Source organism: Bos javanicus, chromosome 23 (genome assembly GCF_032452875.1).
Source record: "Bos javanicus breed banteng chromosome 23, ARS-OSU_banteng_1.0, whole genome shotgun sequence".
In the NCBI taxonomy this organism is placed as follows: Eukaryota; Metazoa; Chordata; class Mammalia; order Artiodactyla; family Bovidae; genus Bos; species Bos javanicus.
Genome location: NC_083890.1, coordinates 29,210,251 through 29,235,300, shown reverse-complemented (window position 1 = coordinate 29,235,300; position 25,050 = coordinate 29,210,251). Strand labels below are relative to the sequence as shown.

At 43.8% G+C, this 25,050-nt stretch overlaps 1 protein-coding gene across 14 annotated transcripts in view; it reads left to right on the top strand.

The window, feature by feature from the left end:
- LOC133236524 (protein C19orf12 homolog) overlaps positions 1-25,050 on the top strand; it is a 60,919-nt gene that overhangs the window by 23,596 nt on the left and 12,273 nt on the right. For 3 of the 14 annotated variants that reach the window (XM_061398596.1, XM_061398593.1, XM_061398592.1), the window contains exons 2-5: positions 5,158-5,274; positions 14,420-14,536; positions 22,894-23,382; positions 23,791-23,907. In XM_061398596.1, coding sequence (XP_061254580.1) covers positions 5,209-5,274; positions 14,420-14,536; positions 22,894-23,382; positions 23,791-23,907 — 789 coding nt within the window. In that variant the 5' untranslated portion in view covers positions 5,158-5,208. Of the gene's footprint in view, positions 1-4,211; positions 4,321-5,157; positions 5,275-5,371; positions 5,391-11,808; positions 13,584-14,419; positions 14,537-22,893; positions 23,383-23,790; positions 23,908-25,050 lie in introns of those variants that run through there. The other 11 variants (XM_061398595.1, XM_061398594.1, XM_061398603.1 and 8 more) reach the window with 9 other exon arrangements.

The following is a 25,050-nucleotide window of genomic DNA, read 5'->3' as shown; positions in this document are numbered from 1 at the left end:
GATTGGGGGTGGTGGGTGGTTAAGCACAGAACAATTTCCTACACAAAAGGGTCTCTCATGTTAGGAACAAGGAGGACAATGGATTGGCTGAGAGGAGACATGCTTGATTAGATGACATTTCTGCTTACGGAATCCACTGTAGAGAAAGTGACAGTAAATTCTCCAGCACTTGTAAGAACAAAGGGTCCAGGAAAGCCTGACACACACAGCAGGCAGATAGGAGATTTCCAGCTTAGCTGCTTCTATAAACGGGAGGCCAGCTCCTTTGCTCTCTCTCCCATATCTACTCTCTTGATCACAGAGATGGCTGCCTCCCCTAGTGTAAGTTGGGATTTGATACTGTGGAGGGGAAAGAAAGAGGACCTCCGAGACATAATGGAGCTCTCAGGGGTGCCTGAGGGACAGTGCTGCAGAGACTTTTCCCCTAACCATCATTATATAAGAATTCCCAGGTGCATTTTGATTGAGTTTGCTTGGCATTTCTGAAGCAATATTTCTGATCCCAAAGCAGTTTTACAACCTCTTTCATGGGCATTTATGAAAGAGATGGGAAAGAGACGTCTGCTCCAGGGAGTCCCAGAGGGGACAGTGACGAGCCCTAGACCACCCTGTCAGCTAGGGCCAAGCTGGGAGGCTGTTGATATCTGAGACATTTGCTTTAAAACCTGCCAAAATCTCCACAGCATGATCTTTGACCTTGGCTGATTCTCCGGATTTGTTAGAGGGGCAAATGAAAAGAGATCTTTTTGCCTCTGAAAAAGTTTCTTGTGACATTGATGGGAAAATGTCAGATGGACGCTGTAGTTAAAAACAAAGAAGAGTCAGATCCCAGGAAGAACCTGTGGTCAGCAAGCGACACTGGGGCGTTTAGAACTCCCCTTCTCCCGGACTTGGGCTGGGAGGTAATTTCACATAAGAAGGGAGGAGGGGAAAGAGAGATCAAAGTCCAGATCTGTTATTCTCATTCCTTGAAGAGACACCATTTCTCGGAATCCAGATCCTGTGTGAGCTGGAGATTCCCAGCTCCAGCAGCAGTTTCTCTACTGCGCTGTGGAATTGCCTTACAGTGTTATCTTTTGTCACTCACGATTCTGGGAGAGCAGTTCTTCTCTACCTTTGCACCAGGGTGCAGTCTTCCTCCAGGCCTGAGTCCTGCACTCACAGACTCTTTGTTCCCCACCACCCAATGGAGACACATAGATTTTTCCAGGCGGGGCCCACCACCCAGGCATGCTCCTGCCCACACAGAGACCTCCCAAACGCTTCTTCCTTTCATTCATCCTAAGGCTCCATGCATCCCCTACTTTCCTTTCTCTCTATTCCTTCCTTCAACTTGTACCTGTGCTGTAATAAAAAAACATGCACGTGTACACACTCCTCACTTTTCTTTCCACTGAGGCACAACAGGAGAAGACAAGGAATGCAGAAATAGAGGTTCACATCTGAACACTTGCTTACCAGCTACTACTAATAGGACTTCTGCTTATCAACAAAAATACTAATACCTACCTCATTAGAATGCTAAAATTTTAATTAAGTATCATTTAATAATACCTTGTGCAGCTTCTGAAATATAGTAAGTACTAGGTAAATGTTATTTCTCACTTTTTATTCACTTCCTTATTCATGCATTTCATAATTCATTCATGCCTTTACTAAATATTTGTTTATTTAGTGTGCCAGACAGCATGCCTGAGGAGTGCTGAAAATGCAAGACAATTAAGACCCAATTATGAAGGACTTCCTTGGTGGTCCAGACGTTAAAATGCCCCACTTCCAGTGCAGGGGCCCCAGGTTAGATCCTTGGTCAGGGAACTGTGGTCCCATTTGCTACATGGTCCAGCCAAAAACAAAAAGAGAGACACAATTATGACCTTCAAGATTCCTACTATTGACTGAGGGTGAAGGGTAAGTAAACTGATGAACTTGTGGCTGAAGAAATGGCCTCTGAGAGGTTTGTAGAAGAAGTATAAAAGGACAGAAGATGGGCATGTAACCCTGAATACTATGGCATAGGATGCAAGAGAGTCAGGAGGCCTTCCTGGAGGAGATGCTGCTTGTGTTGCATATTCTAGTACATCCACAGTGTTGGGGATACAGTGGGACGGAACGGTGTGCTCAATGACTCAGTGACAGAGAGAGCTTGACAAGTTCAAGGACACACAGGGAGTCCAGGAAATTATGCATGGAAGCAGCTAGACCTACAGATCTGCAACTCAGGGCTGACTGTGGATACAGATCTGAGGGGTATCAATGGACAAATATCATCCCTGGGAAATGTCATGCCTGGGCTCTCCCTCCGGGAGCCTCTGGCCAAGGTTCCCTGCTTCCCCAGAGAATGCAGATATTGGCACCAGGATGGTGCTTGTACAATAGACTTTCTTGGCAGTTGACTCCTGCTCCCACTTCAGGGGCATGGGTTCAATCCCTGGTTCCAAGAACTAAGATCCTGCATGCCTTAGGGTGAGAGAAAGCCTGCAAGAGAGAGATTTAATTATAAGAAGCTTTAACCATCTACTGTCCCTCTTCTCTTTATTCAGAAATAACATTAAGACCTAAGAAAGTATTAGATACAAATAAAATTTTGAAGGTGACGGCAGCTTATTCAACTCTGCTTTGTACAGCTCTCCTTTCTTGCTCCAGACCCATTCCCTCATGCTTATCCTGCTGCAGGGGTCTCACTTTTCCTATTGCCCTCAGCCTCATCTGACATATTCTACCTGGCCACTGATGACCTTACAGAGTTCCCAAATCCTATTGAACTGTGGATGCAGGATCAGTACAGGTAAACCTTTTCTACTCTGAAGCAACCAGATATCACAAACTTGTATTCTAAACAGAGAACTTGGAGAATTATCTGAAGAGAGAATAGTAGGTCAAGATTTACAGTCTTCCATCAAATGTTCTTTTCCCTTCATACTCATCCTGTGTGTTTAAATAAGTATGACTGCACCACAAAATAATTGAAACAACAATCAGTTTTTTCAGTTTGATAAGCTGTCTAATAAGAGTTTCAAATATGTGATTTATGTTGTTTGTTAAAATACTGGAATGAGCTCTTGAGTCCCAGAACTCTGTGTAGCCACTTCTGTAACCCAAGTTCTGCAGGATGGAAACTCCTAGAATAAATGGGATCATCTGATATTTATCAGTGAGTGAAGGTACAATAAATGACCACTGGAAACACACAAAAGATGACAACTTGCATTTTTACAGATGTTTCACTTGAAAACGTTTGAGGCACTTTTAATAAATGCTTTTCTTGAAGTGGGATGTGGCGATATTCTGAGAATTTGGGAAACGAGAGCAATTCATTTGGAATGTTAGGAGATCAGAGTGATCCGGAAACTTCACTGAGCACTCACAGTTTATGTACTCTCTTTTTGTCCTAATCCATACATATCTGAAGAGCCAGGGAGGAAAGAGCTCCTAGTGAGTGTCCAGCAGTAAAGGTGAGGAAGTGGAGCCACTGTGGGTGACAGGGATGAGTGATTGTTTTCTCTGTGGAAGGTGGGAGGCAGTGTTGGATTGTTGGTTTGGGGCTGTTCTCAAGTAGTGGGTTTGATTTGCAGGTTCACAGACAGCACAGGAAGTGATAGAAAGCTCAAGATCCAGGAATCTAAAGTTCTTTGTAAAGGGCATTTATGAACAAAGATTTCAGAGCCTGGAAGACACTAGGAATTCTCTCCAACCATATCATTTTATAGACCAGAAAACCAACATCCAGGGAGGTGAACAGACTTGCTCAGGTTCATTGAGTGTCAGCGCTGGGACTGGAACTCATGGCTCTTCTCAGTGCAGGGCTATTTATCCTCCAGGTGTGCTTCAGATATTCTGCAGGCTAGCGTGAACAGGCTGCTCCTGGTCACATCACCCACAGCAAATCTCACTGTCTTTTCCTGGGTACACTTGCTCTCATGAAGGTCCCCAGCTAATGTGGGCGGGTCACTTAAGAGCAGCAGGAAATGACCCCAAGTGTTAAAGGTCTTAAGACCAGTAAGGGTTCAAGGCTGCAGGCTAACCTTTTTCTCAGTTGTTAATCAGAAAAATTCTCAACAGAAAAATATCATCCCATGTTTCGAAAAAGGAGAGCAAATGCTTGGGCAGGAAGTATTTGTATTGACTCTCCTATAGCAAAAGTGAAAGTAAATTCAGGAGACCATGCAAGGGCCAAGAGTATAAGGAAGCTTGATAAACACAGCAGGTGGGCGGGGCATTTCCTACTAACCAGCTTGTTTAAACTGGAGGACAAGTCTTTTGCTCTGTCTCTTGATTCTGCCTCTCTGATTGCAAGACATGGCCGCCCGGGACACTGCCTCTGTGAGTTGGGATTTGATACTGGGTTGGGGGAAGTGAGAGGACTTCTGAGACATGAGAGAGTCTCAGGAATGGATGAAGAACAAGCTAGGAGGTGAAGGGGCCATGCTGGAAATGCATCTGGAAGGGGAGGAGATGGGTATTGATCCCTATTCAATGTGAAGAAAGTTTCCATGAAGAGAACCAGATCATTTGGCTCCTGAGTTCTCTTGCATCGAGAGCTTACACTCGTCACTGGTAGGGGTACTTGGGAGGAAGTGGGAGTGGGTTTTGTGCTCAGCGCCAAAGAATTGATGCTTTTAAACTGTGGTGTTGGAGAAGACTCTTGAGAGTCCTTTGAACTGCAAGGAGTTCAAACCAGTCCATCCTAAAGGAGATCAGTCCTGGGTGTTCTTTGGAAGGACTGACACTGAAGCTGAAACTCCAATATTTTGGCCACATCATGGAAGAGTTGACTCATTGGAAAGACTCTGATGCTGGGAGGGATTGGGGGCAGGAGGAGAAGGGGACGACAGAGGATGAGATGGCTGGATGGCATCACCAACTCGATGGACATGAGTGGGTAAACTCTGGTTTTGGTGATGGACAGGGCAGCCTGGCATGCTGTGATTCATGGGGTCGCAAAGAGTCAGCCACGACGGAGCGACTGAACTGACCCATTACAGAGACCTTCACTGACCAACTGGAAGATGGAATGAGCAAGAAACCCTGTTTAGAAAACATCTTCTCATAGTGTTTTTGCTTTTATTTTATAATATTAATTCGTTTATTATAGTGACCCTATTTTCAATATTATTTGGCCGTATGTATTTCTTATGTTTTTATATCTGACCATTATAGGATGATTATCCAACCATTGCAGAGACCTCCGATAACTCACAGGAAGACAGCATGAGTCAGACTAATGAAGCAACCCTGTATTACCCACAAGGCTCCTCTCGCAATCCAATCGTCCAGGTGAGAATACTGGACTGGGGGGCCATTCTCTTCTCTAGGTGATCTTCCCCACCCAAGGACTGAACCCAGCGTCTCCAGCACTGCAGCCTGACAGCATAATAGGATTTTAATACATGGTAACTATTATCCTTATTTCACATCAGAAAAGAGATTTTTTTTAAATTTTATTTTATTTTTAAACTTTACATAATTGTATTAGTTTTGCCAAATATCAAAATGAATCCGGGTACTACGCAAGGTAAAGACAGACTGGGGTATAAATTTATACCACTTTTCATATATTAATCCTAAGCTTAGTCATCTGAAAATTGGTTACTACTTCTATTTTATACAGCAAAAAAACAAGGTAATTGAGATTAAATAATAGGCCCAGGGTCACATGGTTTGTAAATGCTTATCAGGATTTCAACACAAATCTGACTAATTGAAAGGTCCTTCCTTTTTTCATGAACCAGGCTCTAATATGCTAGGGATAGTGAGAGATAAAAGACAAAGACAAGGCAAAGACTGACCTTAAAGTCTAAATAATTTTATAGTCATACTGGAGATAAATAAATGCAAGAGACAACATTCAGGTGTATAGACCACTGGTTCTAGAGATGTAGAGTTATAAAATTAAAATCACCTTATTCTGTGATTACATAGCCACACACTAGTAAAGACAGGCAAGCCAAACCAAAGATGCCAAACTCTGAAAACAGGCACAGAAGGATAAAACTGCACAGACATCTTTACCACAGGTACACATGAATTTCCAAACACATAGCTCAGACATACTTAGACACGTATACAAAAACGAACGCCAAAATTACTCTCAAGATCCAGGACACAACTCTGTCTGAAATAATGTTCTATAATGTGTCCCTACACATGATTTGGGATTCCAGAATGTGCTCCTCATCTGTAGGACCATTTTTTTAAAGTGTGGTGTGTACTATGCCCGCCTTGGTGTCTTATTCTGTGGCAAGTATATATAGACCTTCAGTTTCCAGGTGAGAAGTTGGTTTCTTGCTCCTGCTCTGGATTCTCCAGGTTTGAAGTGGCCATGGCGGGATGCAAGAAAGACCAAGTGACACGACTGTTGATTTCTGAAATGGGTGCTTGAGATCAGAGCAGTAACCATAGGGCAGAAGAACTGGGGTGCATGCTTCCTGCTGTTTAGCCAGAGAATGAATAGAATGTCTTGGGAGTATGAAGCTCCCTTGCCAGGGTCCAGCCCCGGTGGATCCAGGGAATTCGAAGCGGGGACGGCGTCGGCGAGGATCAGGAAACAATTGCTTAATTAAATGTTAATTAAGGATATAAAGAGTAATAGAATAAGGATAGCTCAGTGAGGAAATTCAGTGGAGAAAAGAGGCTGAAATGAGGATAGCTCAGTGAGGAAATTCAGTGGAGAAAAGAGGCTGAATAATTCAGCCAGAAAGGTGAGAGAAAGAACGACATGGGGGACCAAGCTTCGGTGAACAAGGCCCACACTTCATTTTCCAAAGTAGTTTTTATACCTTAAGTTATGCATAGAGGATAATGGGGGAAGGGGTAGAGTCTTGCAGTAAGCCAGGCTTTCTTCCTGCAAACTTATCATATGCAAAAGTTTAGGTGATTTGCATCATCTTCTGGCCCAGAGGCCTGTTAACACTTTAAGACCCTTTCTTCAGAAAACTTCTTTTTCTCTAAAGGTGATTAGTCAGGCGCCACCCTCCAAAAGCATTAGATAAAGTTGCATTCCTACAGGGCAAAGGTGTGGTGGGCTATAACAAGAAAAAGAATCAACTCAAGGGTCCAAGGTTACAAACATTAAAGCTGCTACTTACACCAATTATGTCAATCAATACACTGCCAGGGACACAGCAGGTAAGGGATATGGAGACTTAGCAGCAAACATTGGCCCAACAAGTGAAAAACCCTTCACCAATACAATTTCTAATCAATCTTTTAACTGCTCAAAGGAACCTGTATTTAGACAGTTTAGAACATCTCATGCCTCTGACAGCTGGGAGGCTCTGAGCAATCACATGTGGCCGGAAAAACCTATTCAGGCAGGCTAGAGGACTTCCAAAGGAGTTTGTAGGTTGAAACACTATCACACCCAGGAACTTTATTAACTGGAGCTGTAAGTTAACTCTTTTTTTCAGACAGAGGTAGTGGGGGACAGCCCCCGGTAAAGTCAGAGGTGTAGGTGAGAGCACAAAGCAGAAAGTAGGCAGACTCTGGTTTTGGGGGTAGATGCTCGAGAATTTCCAGGGAGACTCCTGAGGCTCAATCCTGCCTTTGCCTATCCAGAGCCTCCTTCCTCATGACCTTTGTCACGGGCGGAGCTCCTGCTCCAAGCACTCCCTAAGTCCTGGGAAGCATTGAAATCCTCCCCAAGTCCTGGAAAGCAGAGGTGAGGATGTGGGTTCCTAGAGAACCCTGTAAGGAGGTGTAGACAAGGCAAGGGCCTGACCCTTGTGGCAATGGCAAATCAGGATGAGCTGGTGGTGGCAGCAAAAACGTCCTCCCTGGTTATAAAGGGCAGAGCAGTTGTAGAGAATGAGAAAGGGTGTTGATGAGCCTCTTACTGGAGAGGAAACCAGGGAATCAACTACTCCTGGTAGGAGAGAAGATGGAGCTCTGGAGACTCTACGACCCTTGCTCTTAATTAGTCTTTGTATGGAATATTCAGAGTGAGCTCCCCCAGTGTAGCGAAGGGAAAACATTGGAGAGAAAGGCCCTTTTGGGTAGACTGTCCCTGGCAGTGTGTGGAAGCCAGAGGCAGAACAATTCCTTCTCACATCATGGCTACTCTTAATTTTTAACTGGTTTAAGATTTCAATCTCTGCTGAGAGACCTTGGCCAGCTATTTAGCCTCATACTGCTTGGTGTCATCATCTATAATGCATGTGTTGCAACCCTCATCTGTGGGGGATTTTTGTTGGTCTGGTGCCTACGAGTCCACCAGCCAGTGCAGGAGACACAGGTACCATCCCTGATCTGGAAAGTGCACACATTCCCTCTGAGCAACAAAGCCAGTGCCCACAACTACTGTGCCTGTGCTCTAGAACCCGTGCTCAGCAACAAGAGAAGCCACAGCAATGAGAAAACTGCGTACCACAACAAGAGAAAGCCCGTGCACAGCAACGTAGACCCAGGGCAGCCAAAACTAAATAAATCTTAAAAAAAAAAAAAAAAAAAAAAGAATACCTTCCCTGTGGGAGATGTTGTGGATTAAATGACATCATCCTCAGTTTTGACTGCAGCTTTGCCCCCTAACCCTCCTAGCTGCTGTCATCCCCACCTCACCCTCTTGGTCCCTTTTTTCCATGAAGGGCTTTGTCCTGACTCACTCTCACTCTCTCCACAGCTACCTCTGTGATTCCTGAGAATTCAGTATCCACAGAGACTGTACTTCTGTAGCATCTCCTTTCAGTTTCTTCCTCAGTATGCACCTAGACATTTATCACTGTGCTTCATCTCCCTCATATCTTTACATCTCTCTCTCCAGTTTAGATTCCCTAGGCAGTCATTATAATTACTTTTTTTTTTTCACACATACTCTCGAGGTTTGTGTTGAAATCCAGCTAAAATCCTAGCCTTTCCCTGCATCTGTTCAGTTGATTGTGGATGAAGAAAAGGCCATAGTTGTGTTGAGAAATTTCATATAGCATCATGACCACTAACTTCATTTTTATATTTTTGCAGCTTTATTGAAAAGTGATTTTCACTTAACAGCTTGTCAGTTTAAAGCATATATTACGACTTATATACCTATACATGGCAAAGTGTTTACCACACAAAAGTTAGCACATTCTTCATCTCATAATCAACATTTTGTATTGTGATGGTGGTGAAAACATTAAAATTCTACTCTCATAGCAACTTTTAAGTATCCAATACAATAATATTAACTATGGTCAACACCAGCACTCCCCAACCTTTTTGACACCAGGGACTAGTTGCGTGGAAGAGAATTTTTCCAGGGACCTCGGCCAGGGAGCTGGGAAAGGTGGGGATGGTTTTCATTTCTCCTGCCATTCACCTTCTCTGGGCAACCCATCTCCTAACAGGCCACGGTTTGGTTCCTGTTCATTGCCTGGGGTTGGGGACCACTGGTCAACACACTGATCATTAGATTCCCAGACCTTATCATTTCATACCTGAGACTTTGTACCCTCAGAACATCCACCTCCGCATTTCCTGAAACCCTCAGTCCCTGGCAATGTCAAGGGCCTTTTCCTCTGTATTTCATTCTAGGAGCTCTATGCTTAAATGTCTTACATTTTAATCTTTACTCCATTCAACATTGTGAGGGGGAGTGGGACTGAGATCTGTTTCAGTTTTTCATCATGCAGACATCCCATTTTCCCAACACTATTTATTAAAAGGTCTGTCTTCTCCCCATTGAGCATTCTTGGCTCCCTTGTGAAATAGGCATTGACCATATATGAATGGGCTTACATTTGGCCTCTCGTTTCTGTTCCACTGGTCTATATGTCTGTTTTTATCCAAGTACCAAACTACTATCAACAGTATAGCCGCATCTATAGTTTGAGGTATCAATACTCAAGAAATGTTTCCTTTTCTACTCACTTATTCATTCATTTATTAACTTATTCATGCATTTGGTACCCAGTTGGTAAGTACATCCTGTGTCCGTCAACATGCCTGGGAAGTGCTGAACATATAGGATAATTCAGATACAGTCATGACCCTCAAGATTTCCACTGTTGACTAAGGGTAAAGGACAAGCAAGCAGATGACCTTATCGCTGGAGAACATGCTCTAGAAGGCTTGCAGAGGGTCTGGAAAAGGACAGGAGATGAGCATATAACCCTGGAGAGGGTGGAACAGAGTCAGAGAGGACTTTCTAGAGGAGATGCTGCTTACATTGCATATTCTAATAAATCCAAGGTGTGGAGGGTAGAGTCGGAGGGAAAGGGTGCTCAGTGCCCAAGTCGCAGAGAGCCAGGCAAGTTCAAGGATGCAGGGAAGTCCACAGAACCATGCATAGAAGCAGCTAGATACACTGATCTGCAGCTCAGGGTTGGGGCTCTGGGTAGAACTCGGAGGGCTCAGAGGTATTGGCACACAGATATCATTGCTGGCAAATGACATTTCTGGGCTCAGCATCCTGGAGAGTCTGTCCAAGGCTGCCCTGAGAATGCAGACATAGGCACCAACATAGCATAGGGCCCTGAAGCCAGAAGGGCAAGACAGAAAGGCTCTGAGAAGACATGATTTAATTTTGAGCAGTTTCAAGCATCCATACTTCCTCTTCTCTTTCCAGAAGTGGCATGGAGATTTAAGAAATTAAATGAGTGCAAGTAAACTTTGAAAATAGGCTGCCTTGTTCAGTCTTCCTTACTCTTTCCAGGTCCCTCTCCCATCCGTGTCCTGCCACAGGACTCTTTCCTTCCAGATCACCCTCAACCTAATCTGAGCTTTTTTGCCTAGCCACTGGTGAGGTTTCAGAATCCCCAGATCCTACTGGACAGTGGACTTGGGATAGCACTTTACTGCTGTGTCTCAGTCAAAGCTCACAATCCTGTTTTCTAAACACAGGGAGAGTAAGACCTGGGGAGCTGTCTGAAGGGAGAAAAGGCAGGTCAAGGTTTCCACTCGATTCCATCCAGCATTCTGCCCCCTTCACACTCATGTGTTTCAGAATGTATGTCTTCCCCCCAAAAACACACTAAAACAAGTATTAGGTTTTCCAACATGATTCACTCTCCAGTGAGAGCTTCAAAGAGGGGAACATGACATCGGATTAAGGTTTTCAAAATATTGAAATGAGTTCTCGGCTCATGCCAGAGAAAGCCTGGCATGTTCAAGGACATGCAGGGAGTCCAAGGAACCATGCATGGAAGCAGCTAGACCTGCTGCTGCTAAGTCGCTTCAGTCGTGTCCAATCTGTGCGCCCCCATAGACTGCAGCCCACCAGGCTCCCCCGTCCCTGGGATTCTCCAGGCAAGAACACTGGAGTGGGTTGCCATTTCCTTCTCCAATGCATGAAAGTGAAAAGTGAAAGTGAAGTCGTGTCTGACTCTTAGCGACCCCATGGATTGCAGCCCACCAGGCTCCTCCGTCCAAGGGATTTTCCAGGCAAGAGTACTGGAGTGGGGTGCCATTGCCCTCTCCATAGCTAGACCTACAGACCTGCAACTCAGGGTTGGCTGTGGGTACAGATCTGAGGGGTATCAACAGACAAATATCATCCCTGGGAAATGTCATGCCTGGACTCTCTCTCCGGGAGCCTCTGGTGAAGGTTCCCTGCTTCCCCAGAGAATGCAGATATTGGCACCAGGATGGTGCTTGTATCATAGACTTTCTTGGCAGTTGACTCCTGCTCCCACTTCAGGGGCACGGGTTCAATCCCTGGTTCCAAGAACTAAGATCCTGCATGTCTTAGGGTGAGAGAAAGCCTGCAAGAGAGAGATTGATTATAAGAAGCTTTAACCATCTACTGTCCCTCTTCTCTTTATTCAGAAATAACATTAAGACCTAAGAAAGTATTAGATACAAATAAAATTTTGAAGGTGACGGCAGCTTATTCAACTCTGCTTTGTACAACTCTCCTTTCTTGCTCCAGACCCATTCCCTCATCCTTATCCTCCTGCAGGGGTTTCACTTTTCCTATTGCCCTCAACCTCATCTGACATTTTCTTCCTGGCCACTGATGACATTTCAGAGTTCCCATATCCTATTGAACAGTGGGTGCAGGATCAGCACAGGTAAACCTTTTCTACTCTGAAGCAACCAGATATCACAAACTTGTATTCTAAACAGAGAACTTGGAGAATTATCTGAAGGGAGAATAGTAGGTCAAGATTTCCAGTCTATTCCATAAAACGTTCTTTTCCTTTATACTTTTTTCTTTTCTTTCCACATACTCATCCTATGTTCTTTTCTTTCCACATGCTCATCCTGTGTGTTTAAATAAGTATGTCTACACCACAAAATAATTGAAATAACAATCAGTTCAATTAGCTGTCTAACAAGAGTTTCAAATACGTGATTTATGTTAAGTTTGTTAAAATACTGGAATGAGCTCTTGAATCCCAGAACTCTGTGTAGCCACTTCTGTAACCCAAGTTCTCCAGGATGGAAACTCCTAGAGTAAATGGAATCATCTGATATTTATCAGTGAGGGAGGGTACAGTAAATGACCACTGGAAACACACAAAAGATGACAACTTGCATTTTTACAGACCTTTCACTTGAAAACGTTTGAAGCACTTTTAATAAATGCTTTTCTTGAAGTGGGATGTGGCAATGTTCTGAAACTTTGGGAAACGAGAGCAATTCATTTGGAATGTTAGGAGGTCAGAGTGATCCGGAAACTTCCCTGAGCACTCACAGTTTATGTACTCTCTTTTTGTCCTAATCCATACATATCTGAAGAGCCAGGGAGGAAAGAGCTCCTAGTGAGTGTCCAGCAGTAAAGGTGAGGAAGTGGAGGCACTGTGGGTGAAAGGGATGAGTGATTGTTTTCCCTGTGGAAGGTGGGAGGCAGCATTGGATTGTTGGTTTGGGGCTGTTCTCAAGTAGTGGGTTTGATTTGTAGGTTCACAGACAGCACAGGAAGTGATAGAAAGCTCAAGATCCAGGAATCTAAAGTTCTTTGTAAAGGGCATTTATGAACAAAGATTTCAGAGCCTGGAAGACACTAGGAATTCTCTCCAACCATATCATTTTATAGACCAGAAAACCAACATCCAGGGAGGTGAACAGACTTGCTCAGGTTCATTGAGTGTCAGCGCTGGGACTGGAACTCATGGCTCTTCTCAGTGCAGGGCTATTTATCCTCCAGGTGTGCTTCAGATATTCTGCAGGCTAGCGTGAACAGGCTGCTCCTGGTCACATCACCCACAGCAAATCTCAGTCTTTTCCTGGGTACCCTTGTTCTCACGAAGGTCCCCAGCTAATGTGGGCGGGTCACTTAAGAGCAGCAGGAAATGACCCCAAGTGTTAAAGGTCTTAAGGCCAGTAAGGGTTCAGGGCTGCAGGCTAACCTTTTTCTCAGTTGTTAATCAGAGAAAAATTCTCAACAGAAGAATATCATCCCATATTTTGAAAAAGGAGGGCAAATGGATTGGCTGACCTAAGAAATGCTTGGGCAGGAGGTATTGTTATTGACTCTCCTATAGCAAAAGTGAAAGTAAATTCAGGAGACCAAGGGAGAGCCAAGAGTACAAGGAAGCTTGATAAACACAGCAGGTTGGTGGGGCATTTCCTACTAACCAGCTTGTTTAAACTGGAGGACAAGTCTTTTGCTCTGTCTCTTGATTCTGCCTCTCTGATTGCAAGACATGGGCACCCCACACACCGCCTCTGTGAGTTGGGATTTGATACCGGGTTGGGGGAAGTGAGAGGACTTCTGAGACATGAGAGAGTCTCAGGAATGGATGAAGAACAAGCTAGGAGGTGAAGGGGCCATGCTGGAAATGCATCTGGAAGGGGAGGAGATGGGTACTGATACCTAATCAATGTGAAGAAAGTTTCCATGAAGAGAACCAGGTCATTTGGCTCCTGAGTTCTCTTGCATCGAGAGCTTACACTGGTCACTGGTAGGGGTACTTGGTAGGAAGTGGGAGTGGGTTTTGTGCTCAGCGCCAAAGAATTGATGCTTTTGAACTGTGGTGTTGGAAAAGACTCTTGAGAGTCCCTTGGACTGCAGGGAGTTCCAACCAGTCCATCCTAAAGGAGATCAGTCCTGGGTGTTCTTTGGAAGGACTGATGCTGAAGCTGAAACTCCAATATTTTGGCCACATCATGGAAGAGTTGACTCATTGGAAAGACTCTGATGCTGGGAGGGATTGGGGCAGGAGGAGAAGGGGACGACAGAGGATGAGATGGCTGGATGGCATCACCAACTACATGGACATGAGTGGGTAAACTCTGGTTTTGGTGACGGACAGGGAGGCCTGGCATGCTGTGATTCATGGGGTTGCAAAGAGTCAGCCACGACTGAGCGACTGAACTGACCCATTACAGAGACCTTCACTGACCAACTGGAAGATGGAATGAGCAAGAAACCCTGTCTAGAAAACATCTTCTCATAGTGTTTTTACTTTTATTTTATAATATTAATTCATTTATTATAGTGACCCTATTTTCAATATTATTTGGCTGTATGTATTTCTTATGTTTTTATATCTGACCATTATAGGATGATTATCAAACCATTGCAGAGACCTCCGCTAACTCACAGGAAGACAGCATGAGTCAGACTAATGAAGCAACCCTGTATTACCCACAAGGCTCCTCTCGCAATCCAATCCTCCAGGTGAGAATACTGGACTGGGGGGCCATTCCTTTCTCCAGGTGATCTTCCCGACCCAAGGACTGAACCCAGAGTCTCCAGCACTGCAGCCTGACACCAGAACAGGATTTTAATATATGGTAACTATTATCCTTATTTTACATCAGAAAACAGATTTTTTGAGGGTACTACGCAAGGTAAAGACAGACTGGGGTATAAATTTATACCACTTTTCATATATTAATCCTAAGCTTAGTCATCTGAAAATTGGTTACTACTTCTATTTTATACAGCAAAAAAACAAGGTAATTGAGATTAAATAATAGGCCCAGGGTCACATGGTTTGTAAATGCTTATCAGGATTTCAACACAAATCTGACTAATTGAAAGGTCCTTCCTTTTTTCATGAACCAGGCTCTAATATGCTAGGGATAGTGAAAGATAAAAGACAAAGACAAGGCAAAGACTGACCTTAAAGTCTAAATAATTTTATAGATGTACTGGAGATAAATAAATGCAAGAGACAACATTCAGGTGTATAGATCACTGGTTCTAGAGATGTAAAGTTACAAAATTAAAATCACCTAATTCTGTGATTACATAGCCACACACTAGTAAAGACAGGCAAGTCAAACCAAAGATGCCAAACTCTGAAAACAGGCACAGAAGGATAAAACTGCACAGACATCTTTACCACAGGTACACATGAATTTCCAAACACATAGCTCAGACATACTTAGACACATATACAAAGATGAATGCCAAAATTACTCTCAAGACCCGGGACACAACTCTGTCTGAAATAATGTTCTATAATGTGTCCCTACACATGATTTGGGATTCCAGAATGTGCTCCTCATCTGTAGGACCATTTTTTAAAGTGTGGTGTGTACTACGCCCGCCTTTGTGTCTTATTCTGTGGCAAGTATATTTAGACCTTCAGTTTCCAGGTGAGAAGTTGGTTTCTTGCTCCTGCTCTGGATTCTCCAGGTTTGAAGTGGCCATGGCGGGATGCAAGAAAGACCAAGTGACACGACTGTTGATTTCTGAAATGGGTGCTTGAGATCAGAGCAGTTACCATAGGACAGAAGAACTGGGGTGCGTGCTTCCTGCTGTTTAGCAGGAGAATGAATAGAATGTCTTGGGAGTATGAAGGGAAGCACTGAAATCCTCCCCAAGTCCTGGAAAGCAGAGGTGAGGATGTGGGTTCCTAGAGAACCCTGTAAGGAGGTGTAGACAAGGCAAGGGCCTGACCCTTGTGGCAATGGCAAATCAGGATGAGCTGGTGGTGGCAGCAGAAATGTCCTCCCTGGTTATAAAGGGCAGAGCAGTTGTAGAGAATGAGAAAGGGTGTTGATGAGCCTCTTATTGGAGAGGAAACCAGGGAATCAACTACTCCTGGTGTTTAGGAGAGGAGAAGGAGCTCTGGAGACTCTATGACCCTTGCCCTTAATTAGTCTTTATATGGAATATTCAGAGTGAGCTCCCCCAGTGTAGCAAAGGGAAAACATTGGAGAGAAAGGCCCTTTTGGGTAGGCTGTCCCTGGCAGTGTGTGGAAACCAGAGGCAGAACAATTCCTTCTCACATCATGGCTACTCTTAATTTTTAACTGGTTTAAGATTTCAATCTCTGCTGAGAGACCTTGGCCAGCTATTTAGCCTCATACTGCTTGGTGTCATCATCTATAATGCATGTGTTGCAACCCTCATCTGTGGGGGATTTTTGTTGGTCTGGTGCCTACGAGTCCACCAGCCAGTGCAGGAGACACAGGTACCATCCCTGATCTGGAAAGTGCACACATTCCCTCTGAGCAACAAAGCCAGTGCCCACAACTACTGTGCCTGTGCTCTAGAACCCGTGCTCAGCAACAAGAGAAGCCACAGCAATGAGAAAACTGCGTACCACAACAAGAGAAAGCCCGTGCACAGCAACGTAGACCCAGGGCAGCCAAAACTAAACAAATCTTAAAAAAAAAAAAAAAAAGAATACCTTCCCTATATGAGATGTTGCAGATTAAATGCCATCATCCTCAGTTTTGACTGCAGCTTTGCCCCCTAACCCTCCTAGCTGCTGTCATCCCCACCTCACCCCTTGGCTCCCTTTTTTCCTTGAAGGGTTTTGTCCTGACTCACTCTCACTCTCTCCACAGCTACCTCTGTGATTCCTGAGAATTCAGTATCCACGGAGACTGTACTTCTGTAGCATCTCCTTTCAGTTTCTTCCTGAGTACGCCCCTAGACATTTATCACTGTGCTTCACCTCCCTCATATCTTTACATCTCTCTCTCCAGTTTAGATTCCCTAGGCAGTCATTATAATTACTTTTTTTTTTTTCCACACATTCTATACAGGTGTATGATAAAATCCAGCTAAAATCCTAGCCTTTCCCTGCATCTGTTCAGTTGATTGTGGATGAAGAAAAGGCCATAGTTGTGTTGAGAAATTTCACATAGCATTCATGACCACTAACTTCAATTTTATATTTTTGCAGCTTTATTGAGAAGTGATTTTCACTTAACAGCTCGTCAATTTAAAACATATAATATTATGACTTATATACCTATACATGGCAAAGTGTTTACCACAAGGTTAGCACATTCATCATCTCATAATCAACATTTTGTATTGTGATGGTGGTGAGAAATTAAAATTCTCCTCTCACAGCAACTTTTAAGTATCCAATACAATCATATTAACTATGGTCAACACCAGCACTCCCCAACCTTTTTGACACCAGGGACTAGTTGCGTGGAAGAGAATTTTTCCAGGGACCTCGGCCAGGGAGCTGGGAAAGGTGGGGATGGTTTTCATTTCTCCTGCCATTCACCTTCTCTGGGCAACCCATCTCCTAACAGGCCACGGTTTGGTTCCTGTTCATTGCCTGGGGTTGCGGACCACTGGTCAACACACTGAACATTAGATTCCCAGAACTTATCATTTCATACCTGAGATTTTGTACCCTCAGAACATCCACCTCCGCATTTCCTGAAACCCTCAGTCCCTGGCAATGTCAAGGGCCTTTTCCTCTGTATTTCATTCTAGGAGCTCTATGCTTAAACATCCTACATTTTAATCTTTACTCCATTCGACATTGTGAGGGGGAGTGGGACTGAGATCTGTTTCAGTTTTTCATCATGCAGACATCCCATTTTCCCAACACTATTTATTAAAAGGTCTGTCTTCTCCCCATTGAGCATTCTTGGCCCCCTTGTGAAATAGGTGTTGACCACATATGCACGGGCTTGCATTTGGCCTCTCGTTTCTGTTCCACTGGTCTATATGTCTGTTTTTATCCAAGTACCAAACTACTATCAGCAGTATAGCCGCATCTATAGTTTGAGGTATCAATACTCAAGAAATGTTTCCTTTTCTACTCACTTATTCATTCTTTTATTAACTTATCCATGCATTTGGTACCCAGTTAGTAAGTACATCCTGTGTCCGTCCACACGCCTGGGAAGTGCTGAACGTATAGGATAATTCAGACACAGTCATGACCCTCAAGATTTCCACTGTTGACTAAAGGTAAAGAACAAGCAAGCAGATGACCTTATCACTGGAGAACATGCTCTAGAAGGTTTGCAGAGGGTCTGGAAAAAGACAGGAGATGAGCATATAACCCGGGAGAGGGTGGAACAGAGTCAGAGAGGACTTCCTAGAGGAGATACTGCTTACATTGCATATTCTAATAAATCCAAGGTGTTGAGGGTAGAGTCAGAGGGAAAGGGGAGCTCAGTGCCCAGGTGGCAGAGAGCCAGGCAAGTTCAAGGATGCAGGGAAGTCCGCAGAACCATGCATGGAAGCAGCTAGATACACTGATCTGCAGCTCAAGGTGGGGGCTCTGGGTAGAACTCAGAGGACTCAAAGGTATTGGCACACAGATATCATTGCTGGCAAATGACATTTCTGGGCTCAGCATCCTGGACATTCTGACCAAGGTTCCCTGCTTCCCTTGAGAATGCAGACATAGGCACCAACATGGCATAGGGCCCTGGAGCCAGAAGGGCAAGACAGAAAAGCTCTGAGAAGACACAATTTAATTTTGAGCAGTTTCAAGCATCCATACTTCCTCTTCTCTTTCCAGAAGTGGTGTGGAGATTTAAGAAATTAAATGAGTGCAAGTAAAGTTTGAAAATAGGCTGCCTTGTTCAGTCTTCCTTACTCTTTTCAGGTCCCTCCCCATCCCTGTCCTGCCACAGGACTTTCTCTTTCCAGATCACCCTCAACCTAATCTGAGCTTTTCTGCCTGCCTACTGGTGCAGTTTCAGAACCCCCGGATCCTACTGGACGGAGGACTAGGGATAGCTCTTTACGGCTGTGCCTCAGTTAAAGCTCACAATCGTGTTTTCTAAACACAGGGAGAGTAAGACCTGGAGAGCTGTCTGAAGGGCGAAAAAGCAGGTCAACATTTCCACTCAATTCCATCCGGCATTCTTCCCCCTTCACACTCATGTGTTTCAGAATGTATGTCTTCCCCCCAAAAACACACTAAAACAAGTATTAGGTTTTCCAACATGATTCACTCTCCAGTGAGAGCTTCAAAGAGGGAAACATGACATATGTTAAGGTTTTCAAAATACTGAAATGAGTTCTCAGCTCATGCCAGAGAGAGCCTGGCATGTTCAAGGACATGCAGGGAGTCCAAGGAACCATGCATGGAAGCAGCTAGACCTGCTGCTGGTAAGTCGCTTCAGTCGTGCCTGATCTGTGCGACCCCAGAGATGGCAGCCCGCCAGGCTCCCCCGTCCCTGGGATTCTCCAGGCAAGAACACTGGAGTGGGTTGCCATTTCCTTCTCCAATGCATGAAAGTGAAAAGTGAAAGTGAAGTCGTGTCTGACTCTTAGCGACCCCATGGATTGCAGCCCACCAGGCTCCTCCGTCCAAGGGATTTTCCAGGCAAGAGTACTGGAGTGGGATGCCATTGCCTTCTCTGCAGCTAGACCTACAGATCTGCAACTCAGGGCTGGCTGTGGTACAGATCTGAGGGGTATCAACAGACAAATATCATCCCTGGGAAATGTCATGCCTGGGCTCTCCCTCCGGGAGCCTCTGGCCAAGGTTCCCTGCTGCCCCAGAAAATGCAGATATTGGCACCAGGATGGTGCTTGTATCATAGACTTTCTTGGCAGTTGACTCCTGCTCCCACTTCAGGGGCACGGGTTCAATCCCTGGTTCCAAGAACTAAGATCCTGCATGCCTTAGGGCGAGAGAAAGCCTGCAAGAGAGACATTGATTATAAGAAGCTTTAACCATCTACTGTCCCTCTTCTCTTTATTCAGAAATAATGTTAAGACCTAAGAAAGTATTAGATACAAATAAAAATTTTAAGATGACCGCAGCTTATTCAATTCTGCTTTGTACAGCTCTCCTTTCTTGCTCCAGACCCATTCCCTCATCCTTATCCTTCTGCAGGGGTTTCACTTTTCCTATTGCCCTGGCCACTGATGACGTTTCAGAGTTCCCACATCCTATTGAACAGTGGGTGCAGGATCAGCACAGGTAAACCTTTTCTACTCTGAAGCAACCAGATATCACAAACTTGTATTCTAAACAGAGAACTTGGAGAATTATCTGAAGGGAGAATAGTAGGTCAAGATTTCCAGTCTATTCCATAAAACATTCTTTTCCTTTATACTTTTTTCTTTTCTTTCCACATACTCATCCTATGTTCTTTTCTTTCCACATGCTCATCCTGTGTGTTTAAATAAGTATGTCTACACCACAAAATAATTGAAATAACAATCAGTTCAATTAGCTGTCTAACAAGAGTTTCAAATACGTGATTTATGTTAAGTTTGTTAAAATACTGGAATGAGCTCTTGAATCCCAGAACTCTGTGTAGCCACTTCTGTAACCCAAGTTCTCCAGGATAGAAACTCCTAGAGTAAATGGGATCATCTGATATTTATCAGTGAGGGAGGGTACAGTAAATGACCACTGGAAACACACAAAAGATGACAACTTGCATTTTTACAGACCTTTCACTTGAAAACGTTTGAAGCACTTTTAATAAATGCTTTTCTTGAAGTGGGATGTGGCAATGTTCTGAAACTTTGGGAAACGAGAGCAATTCATTTGGAATGTTAGGAGGTCAGAGTGATCCGGAAACTTCCCTGAGCACTCACAGTTTATGTACTCTCTTTTTGTCCTAATCCATACATATCTGAAGAGCCAGGGAGGAAAGAGCTCCTAGTGAGTGTCCAGCAGTAAAGGTGAGGAAGTGGAGGCACTGTGGGTGAAAGGGATGAGTGATTGTTTTCCCTGTGGAAGGTGGGAGGCAGCATTGGATTGTTGGTTTGGGGCTGTTCTCAAGTAGTGGGTTTGATTTGTAGGTTCACAGACAGCACAGGAAGTGATAGAAAGCTCAAGATCCAGGAATCTAAAGTTCTTTGTAAAGGGCATTTATGAACAAAGATTTCAGAGCCTGGAAGACACTAGGAATTCTCTCCAACCATATCATTTTATAGACCAGAAAACCAACATCCAGGGAGGTGAACAGACTTGCTCAGGTTCATTGAGTGTCAGCGCTGGGACTGGAACTCATGGCTCTTCTCAGTGCAGGGCTATTTATCCTCCAGGTGTGCTTCAGATATTCTGCAGGCTAGCGTGAACAGGCTGCTCCTGGTCACATCACCCACAGCAAATCTCACTGTCGTTTCCTGGGTACCCTTGCTCTCATGAAGGTCCCCAGCTAATGTGGGTGGGTCACTTAAGAGCAGCAGGAAATGACCCCAAGTGTTAAAGGTCTTCAGGCCAGTAAGGGTTCAGGGCTGCAGGCTAACCTTTTTCTCAGTTGTTAATCAGAGAAAAATTCTCAACAGAAAAATATCATCCCATGTTTCAAAAAAGGAGGGCAAATGGATTGGCTGACCTAAGAAATGCTTGGGCAAGAGGTATTTTTATTGACTCTCCAATAGCAAAAGTGAAAGTAAATTCAGGAGACCATGCAAGGGCCAAGAGTACAAGGAAGCTTGATAAACACAGCAGGTTGGTGGGGCACTTCCTACTAACCAGCTTGTTTAAACTGGAGGACAAGTCTTTTGCTCTGTCTCTTGATTCTGCTCCAATGATTGCACACATGGCCACCCCCCACACCGCCTCTATCAGTTGGGATTTGATACCGGGTTGGGGGAAGTGAGAAGACCTCTGAGACATGAGAGAGTCCCAGGAATGGATGAAAGACAAGCTAGGAGGTGAAGGGGGCATGCTGGAAATGCATCTGGAAGGGGAAGAGATGGGTATTGATACCTACTCAATGTGAAGAAAGTTTCCATGAAGAAAACCAGGTTGTTTGGCTCCTGAGTTCTCTTGCATCAAGAGCTTACACTGGTCACTGGTAGGGGTACTTGGTAGGAAGTGGGAGTGGGTTTTGTGCTCAGCACCACTGGCAAGACTTAAATTAAAACTATGGAAATATTGTCTTGGTCCCTTTCTCTCTTATCCTGTTCAGGCCTCCAGGGTTCTTAAACCTAAGATTTCTTGTTTTCCCAAAAGAGAAGTTCACAGAATTCATGCATCCTAAGTTGTTAATGCCCTGATACATTACCTTCTGTAACACCATATTCTCTACAAAGAGAACTTGCAATGAGGACAAAGCTTAGCACAGAAGAGTGAGGATTCAGTGAAGAAATCTCTGTGGCACCTGGACTGGGAAGATATTTTTGAATGGAGCCTGAAAGAAGTCCTCTGAGGCTTTCCAGTGAGAGCACAGGAGTGCGATTCTCTGTGTTCAGATTATAAAAGTAAGATTCAGATGTAGTCCCTACTTTCTGTGAGTGGGGCCCTGATTTGGTTAAAGGAAGAGATCATATTCAATAATGGGTAGATATAAAAACATAGGAAATACATACGGCCAAGTGATACTAAAAATAGGGACACTGTAATAAATGAATTATCATTATTTAAAAAAAAAAAAAAAAGTACAAACACTATAGAGAAGATGTTTCCTAAACAGGGTTTTCATCTAAAATAGTCATAGTCATGGAGGAAGCCCTAGGAAATTGCCATTAGCCTGTCAAGTTTTGGAAATTCTCTTTGAGAGGTGTTTATAAACTTCGATGTACATTTTTAGATGCTTGGGTTTTAACATTAGACAAACTTTATCTGGATAGGAGAAAGGCAAATAAGGTGGGAAATCACTGATAACATTTTGTGGGTAGATAAGAGGTATGATTACAAAAGAATAAGACTGGTTTTCTTACATTATAACTTGGTAATTTCAAAAGAGAAGTTTGAAACAAGGGAAGGACACAGCTTGTTTTAAAGGATCTGGAGCATCAGACTGGCAGTGAAGGGTGGGAGCAATGAAGGAGGGGGCACAAGGGGTGATGAAGAGGGCAGGCATTATAGGCTGCTGTCTCTTGGCCTTTTTTTTGTCCAGGTGACTGTCCATTCTGAGGAATGGAAACCGATGACCTTCCCTGCCCATCCGGGAGACAGAGTGAATAAGATCAAGGAACATGTGCGCTCTAAGACCAGGGTTCCCGTGCAGGACCAGGTCCTCCAGCTGGGCTCGAAGACCCTAAAGCCGCAGAGAACTCTGTCATCGTATGGCATCGACAAGGAGACGACCATCCACCTCACCCTGAAGGTGGTGAAGCCCAGTGATGAGGAGCTGCCCTTGGTTTTGGTGGAGCCTGGTGAGGGGGGGCAGAGGCATGAGCTCCAGGTGCGAAGGTCCAGCTTAGTGACCCAGGTGAAGGAGATGATCAAGATGAAGACCGCTATACCCCCTAAGAATCAGATTGTGAACTGCAATGGAAAGAAACTGGAAGACGGGAAGATCATGGGAGATTATGGCATCAAAAAGGGCCATTTACTCTTCATGACATACCCCTGCATTGGCGGGGGACACTCTGTGAAAGAAATGGTAGGAGAAGCAAAAGATTGGGGATGGATTGGGGAGGAAGACTAGAACATTTCTATCTGATTGATTCCTTCATTCTAGCATGATTGAGTAATTGACAAAATTGTGTATATTGGGTATGTTAGAATATATTAGAATTTGAAGGCCTATTAGAGATGACATTCAAAGACAGTTGCAGTTTCATCCTATCTTGGTTCTGTCTGATTCATAGAAAAACTCTTATTTCTTTTCCCAATCAACAAGATAGAACCAACTGGAAGATGGAATGAGCAAGAAACCCTGTTTAGAAAACATCTTCTCATAGTGTTTTTACTTTTATTTTATAATATTAATTCGTTTATTATAGTGACCCTATTTTCAATATTATTTGGCCGTATGTATTTCTTATGTTTTTATATCTGACCATTATAGGATGATTATCCAACCATTGCAGAGACCTCCGCTAACTCACAGGAAGACAGCATGAGTCAGACTAATGAAGCAACCCTGTATTACCCACAAGGCTCCTCTCACAATCAAATCATCCAGGTGAGAATACTGGACTGGGGGGCCATTCCTTTCTCCAGGTGATCTTCCCCACCCAAGGACTGAACCCAGAGTCTCCAGCACTGCAGCCTGACAGCATAATAGGATTTTAATACATGGTAACTATTATCCTTATTTTACATCAGAAAACAGATTTTTTGAGGGTACTACGCAAGGTAAAGACAGACTGGGGTATAAATTTATATCGCTTTTCATATATTAATCCTAATCTTAGTCATCTGAAAATTGGTTACTACTTCTATTTTATACAGCAAAAAAAGAAGGTAATTGAGATTAAATAATAGGCCTAGGGTCACATGGTTTGTAAATGCTTATCTGGATTTCAACACAAATCTGACTAATTGAAAGGTCCTTCCTTTTTTCATGAACCAGGCTCTAATATGCTAGGGATAGTGAAAGATAAAAGACAAAGACAAGGCAAGGACTGACCTTAAAGTCTAAATAATTTTATAGATGTACTGGACATAAATAAATGCAAGAGACAACATTCAGGTGTATAGACCACTGGTTCTAGAGATGTAGAGTTATAAAATTAAAATCACCTAATTCTGTGATTACATAGCCACACACTAGTAAAGACAGGCAAGCCAAACCAAAGATGCCAAACTCTGAAAACAGGCACAGAAGGATAAAACTGCACAGACATCTTTACCACAGGTACACATGAATTTCCAAACACATAGCTCAGACATACTTAGACACATATACAAAGATGAATGCCAAAATTACTCTCAAGACCCGGGACACAACTCTGTCTGAAATAATGTTCTATAATGTGTCCCTACACATGATTTGGGATTCCAGAATGTGCTCCTCATCTGTAGGACCATTTTTTAAAGTGTGGTGTGTACTACGCCCACCTTTGTGTCTTATTCTGTGGCAAGTATATTTAGACCTTCAGTTTCCAGGTGAGAAGTTGGTTTCTTGCTCCTGCTCTGGATTCTCCAGGTTTGAAGTGGCCATGGCGGGATGCAAGAAAGACCAAGTGACACGACTGTTGATTTCTGAAATGGGTGCTTGAGATCAGAGCAGTAACCATAGGGCAGAAGAACTGGGGTGCATGCTTCCTTCTGTTTAGCAGGAGAATGAATAGAATGTCTTGGGAGTATGAAGCTCCCTTGCCAG